Source organism: Anser anser (genome assembly GCF_964211835.1).
Source record: "Anser anser genome assembly, chromosome: 1".
NCBI lineage: Eukaryota > Metazoa > Chordata > Aves > Anseriformes > Anatidae > Anser > Anser anser.
Genome location: NC_139720.1, coordinates 26,875,395 through 26,881,422, shown reverse-complemented (window position 1 = coordinate 26,881,422; position 6,028 = coordinate 26,875,395). Strand labels below are relative to the sequence as shown.

At 34.8% G+C, this 6,028-nt stretch overlaps 1 protein-coding gene across 2 annotated transcripts in view; it reads right to left on the bottom strand.

The window, feature by feature from the left end:
- Positions 1-457: 457 nt before the first annotated feature.
- CTTNBP2 (cortactin binding protein 2) overlaps positions 458-6,028 on the bottom strand; it is a 91,236-nt gene continuing 85,665 nt past the window's right edge. For both annotated transcript variants that reach the window (XM_083800035.1, XM_083800036.1), the window contains exons 22-23: positions 3,934-4,035; positions 458-2,046 (exon numbers count right to left, since the gene is read on the bottom strand). In XM_083800035.1, coding sequence (XP_083656161.1) covers positions 1,801-2,046; positions 3,934-4,035 — 348 coding nt within the window. In that variant the 3' untranslated portion in view covers positions 458-1,800. The remainder of the gene's footprint in view (positions 2,047-3,933; positions 4,036-6,028) is intronic.

Here is a 6,028-nt window from a genome sequence, read left to right as displayed (position 1 = left end):
GTGTATCTTCAAGTTAGAACAAATCTAGCTTTGAATTCATATATATATTTTTTTCCTTATAGCTCTTAAAAATATATACATTTACTGCTATTACAAATCTTGATATTGCAGCTTGTGTGGTAACTACTGCACATAAAGGATGCTAACTTCTGAGAGCCATTTCTCTGACCTACAGCATTTCACAGCTGACTCATTCTGCTGTAAAATCAACTGTAAAAGCAGCATCCCATTTTCCAGCACCAAAATTACTACCAAAATCAGCCTCTACAGCAATCACCCTTATTCAGTTGAATGTAACTACTACTCTTGCACAAAGTATTGAAGTGTTAATAAAACAGTGGTTACTGAAAATCATGATGCTTTCTACCCATACCATGAGGGAAACAATTACAGAAATAAACTTCTAATATACTGTATCTATAGAGGTAACACAAACACACAAACTAAGAGACAAAGATAGACAATATGCAGTACAAAAATTTTATTGACATGAGTTTGGGATGACTGTTTTACATATAAAGGTGAACTGGTAGGAAACAGTTTTGTCATTTTTTCCTCTTTCGGCTTTATCTTGAGAAAAAAGCTACTGTGGAAATTATAGGCGTGACCATGTCCATAGCTCTCAAAACCATCTCCTGATAACTCAACAGAAGGCAACTAAGTCTGACCTCAAGATAACTCTACATTTTTCTCTACATACCCAATGAGGTTTCTAGACAGCGAGCATTGCCACATTATAACAATGCACAAGTAAATAACTGTACTACCATAAGGAGAGACTGGGGAAATATTCCCTTCATAGAGACTCTGTCCTGGGAAAATGTTCTGCCTCTGTAGTGGGGAAAAATGAAAAAGACTTCATTTTCACTGCAACTCAAGTATCATTTCACAGCAATTACATCTTAAATCCACAATAGAAATTGATAATTACATAGTAACTCATGTTATCGCTACTCCGTTATCTCTCGTAATACTGTAGTTAAGCTTGTGCTCAAATTCCTTTCCATTAAAATTTGTTTCTTTAAAACACTATTATTTCTTGGGTACTTTAAAAAACACTAATGAAGCATATAATTTTTTTTACAGTATACAAGAAAAACTAAGTTAATAAATGACCACATTTTCTTCAATTTATCAAAGAATAAGAGTCTGAGAAAAATAACTTTTATTGCATTTTAATTTCTCAATCTCTTTCCTTTTTTTGAAAGATAGAAGTTGTAACACAAATTCATGACATTTAAGATGAAGAGAAGCTTGGGAGAAACAGAATTGCAATTCAGCAGGCAGATGATGGGGAAATCAAAGTATTTAATATGGCTTGTAGCTGAAATTAATTGATCTGCACTTCTGATCATTTTAGTTATTGCCACATTCCATTAATTTTTCATTAACCGAAGATAAAAACATGTCTTTAAAATGCATGTACAATAGCTTTAAGCCAGTACTGTACATATTGTGCAACTCATCTGAATGCAATTTAGCACGTGAACTTAATAGAATATATTTATGTACAGTATATACACAAACAGAATCTTGTGGTAATACCCCTGAATATTATCATTTAAACAAGAGTCATTTTCATAACAGAAAAAGAGATCTATGAAGGTGGCAAAACTGCCAGTTTCTGACATTTAAAACAATATAATTTCCAGCTGATTTACATACAAATAAAACTGTGGTCCTGTACAAACTTTACATTACAGAGAAACAGTTTATTTTAAAAAAGTATTTACAAATTTGAGTACTTGGTTCTTTGCAATAGACATTATGCGAACACAGAAAATTGTATGGTAGGCAGGTTTATTTATTAGATTTTTCTATTTGTTCTTTTTTGTGCAAATTCCAAATCTCTCTTTTTGTGTTGTTATCTGCTTCTATTTGCCTTGTATTACTGCTGCTGCTTTTTTTAGTATTCTGAGAAGGCTGGGTGATTTTACTTCTAGGTACAGGAAGAAACGATTTAACTCTTGAACCACCCAGCTCTGTCTTTGATTTACTGTTGCTGCTTTCTACAGTTCGACTGCTGCTGAGAGGACGGGTTCCATCCTGTGAATAAAAGAAAGCATTTTTTGTATAAATAATTATTGTAACTTGACCTGAAAAACGACCTCCCAACCCTCTGCCCCTACAAAACCTTTATTGTTTGCAATCCTTTGCAGTTTAATACAACAGTGTGTTACTACTTGGTGAACTAACTACGGCTTTTTTTTTCCTTCTATGATTGAAAGGAAATATCATGAGCATATTAAAATACCCAAAGAAGAAAAGTCAATGAGGTTTTTGCATTGGCATTTAAAAATATTAAATTTAATTCTCAAATATCTCAATTTTCAAAGTAACATTTTTTTTTTCTTTCATCATAGCAGAGAAATGGCAGCTGCAGCCACAGCTAAAAGGGAGAAATGGGCATTTAGTTATGCCTTACATTGTTAGAAGGAAATTTTAAAAGTAAAATAAATTCACTAGCAACAAATTATAGTGGAAATGAGCAGGTCAGCTGACTTGCCAAATTATCTAAGCATGGCTACTATATAAAGCTCTGATTTGGGCTGTCTGAAATTAATGTGTTTAGAGAAACAGTCAAAAGCAGTATACCTAAATGTGGATCTGCAATGTTAAAATTGTTTCAATTCAGTGGAGTCTGTTCTTTGGATTTCAAGTAAAATTACAGACAATATTTTTAGTATTTTGAATATTTGAATATGAAAAAAGATGATGGTCAGGGTGTTAAGTCATCTCATCTAACTTCAGTTTTTTTAATGCTTAGGTGCACAAGTTAAACTATTTTCAGGGCTGCCATTGTACTGGCAGAGAATAGGCAGTGTACCTCCAAAAAACAATTTACCACAGTCAGACAGCGTCTGGGTTGATCTCTAGAGGAACCCAAGTCTCTGAACGCCTATTAAGAGAATATGGACAACAGACTCTGTGCTGGCTAAGGTTAATTGAGCTGTATGGTCACAAGTACTCTCAATGTTCAAAAACAATAAAGAAAATGGAATTATCATCCAAAGAATGAAAACTAAGGTGGAAATAGTACATCTTTACACTTAGTAGGGTTGTTTAACCCTTAAACAATTATTTTTAATTTCTGCAAAAAAGAAGAGCAGATAGTGGACCTGATATATATGCCAGTAGTATTCAGTGTACCTTCCCACTCTGAAGCTGCTCCTAAGGTAGTAAAGTTTGTTCACACTTAGACTATCTTTTTTGCAGAGCCACCAACCTTATAACAGCGTGTTGCTTTTGGAATCTCATAAATAATATGCCAAGACAACTATAGAGCAATAGATAGCTAGGCAGAGAAATAAAACTTTTAAACAAGAAAATCCTACTTTTCAAAAACTCTGATTATATACCTTCTTAGAATCTTACCCACTGAGAGCTCTGACATCAGAGTGACTCAATTCTACTTAGATAAAAACACTTAGGAAAATATTGGTTTGAAATCTTACGTATTTTGGTAATCACTGCAAAAGTGGGTACAAAAATAAACCATGAGCCAGCAATTTTACATCAAGAATTTAAAAAAGTTTTCAGCTTTTGCAAACTTTTAAAATAGATTTACTTGGTTTAAAAAATGAAAAAAAAAAAAAAAGAAACCAGAGCTTTTATTTCTCTCAAAATCTGATACAAATAACTTACAATGTTGCAGGAATGTTAACAATACTTGGCCTAGGGAGATGGCTTCATATCAACATGAAAAACGTGTAGCAAATACATCCACTGTTTAATAAATCTTCGTTTCCATTAAGACACATGGAAGAAACTTGGCATGGTGTGCCCAGCGAGTTTCCTAAGAATCATGACAGTTTATTCTCATAATAAACAGGGCACTGGAACATTCATTCTTTGTATCCAATCAGGAACTCAGATTTTAGAGACACCTAAACTCTAGAAACTTTCACTACTACTACAAAACTCTTCACCTACCTTTTGTTTCGTTGTTTTACTTGGGTTAGTACCACTTGCTGAAAATACAGGATTGTTCTGAGAGTTGTTGAACATCAGTAGTGCATCCTTAGAATCTGCAATCTAAAAAAGACAAGAAAATGATGAGTTCTTTATTATTCACACAAGAAATTATGTTTCTGTTTGCCAAATTTTGGAATCTTGACTTGATTTTCATGTAGTTGCGTAATGAGAATATATAGTAGCAATGCATAAATATCCAAAGAACAAGTAAAATAACTTTCCTTTTACTCTCGACAGAATTTAAAGGGGAGGGAGGGAAGGAGAAAGAGAGGGGGAGAGAGAGAGTGTTAACATTGACCACTGTCAGAGAAGACTGAACATCTTTTCCAGAGCAATACTATTTAGCGGAGCTTAAGGGCAGTTTCCTGTTACATTTTATCAAGCTTCAGGGATGTCACAGAAAGGAATGATCCTGTTCTCTTCCTCCTGCCATGTTTCTTTTCTGCTATATTCCACCAAAACTTATGATCACGAAGTAACAGATACAATCTGATCAGCCTTCTGACCTTGCTGAAAACTAGGTATTTTATCCTGGGGCATGGTGACCCGATTCACTCTGCAACTGCAAAAGTACTCAATCCCATCATAACAGAGGCAGCAGGAACATGCAGTGAAAGCGCAAATTAGAAAGTTGATGTGCTTATTTTGATGGCAGCCTGAAATTACATCTCACAAAGCAAGCATACAACAGCACCCTTACTTCCGTAAGCCTCTACCAGGCAGTTAGGGAATTAACAGAAATTACAACCATGGATGGTTCCACCCATGATGAGGAAACCGAACAAAAGACAGTGACATCTATCTCCTTCCTCATCTAACCCACATTTCCTTGAATTGTCAACAACCAATTACGTTTTAAATGTTATTAAACACAACTTTAAGTTGGTTACCATTTCTTTAAGCACATCCCATTCTTTCAAGGACAGATACCGTAAATCCCTGTTAGCTGACTTAGTGATTAGCTGACCAGCTTGGAGAATGTGACTCATCCAAGGATTGCAAGTACTTTTTTTATTAAAAAAAAAATCAATCAAAACAAACTACAACCAACCAACTCCCCCCCAAAACCAACCAACCAAAACAAAACAAAAATCACACAATGAAGGATTTAATTAAATACATTGAAAAATCTTCCCAAACATAGCATTTCTTAATAAAAATGTGTTTGTCTTCTAAGGATAAACAGAATACTTAATAAAGCAAAACTAATGAAACTATTGTTCAAGGAGATCCTAGAGGATATAATGGATGGCCTAACTAGACAACAGCCTAGGACTGAAGAAGCGTGCTTGCTCTCTCTGTGTTTCCAAAGACATGGATCAACTACTCCAGTCTGAACACAGCCTGCTGTCACAGACATCTACCTCAGCTGTGCCAGGAGAAAAACAAGGAAAATTAAAAAAATAGCCATAGATACAGGGAGATCTGGATGCTTTTGTTATGGAAGGAAAAGTGAGAAAGATCCACATCTCTACCTTCTGCTCAACAGGCCTCCCATAACACCCCAAAATCCATTCCAGCATAGAACTTAGTCATAGACTTATGAGTCTTGCAAGCCACGTTTACCCTCTTCTGTCAGAAAAAAGAATTGTGCCAATCCATTCTTTCTTGCATGGTGCAGCAAAACGTAATTTTGCCTACACAGCAGATGAGCTTTGAGCCAGTTCTATGATGGCTAACGAGATTACATTAAAAAAAACAAAATGTGCAATGCATACTAAGAAAAACTTACTCTGTCTTTAGGACTGCAAAAAAGTTTCCCAGAGGAAGCAACGATAACATGAAAGATAATATGGGGAACAGTAATGCGGAGAAGGCTATTGTCTGCAGCGCTTATGAACTAATAAATTTCAGCCTCTACTGCAAAAAGCTCTGTGATACAAGACAGTGAAGGTGTAATTTAAAATAATGTGTATTAAACCAGAACACTCTCCTTCAAATGTATTATTTATTAGTTGACTTTGGTTTATTGCCAGCTAACTTTACAATTTTTTTTCAGTTCAAGCAGTGCTTGTAAATTAAAAATTTATTTTAAGCACGTAGCAAACAGCTG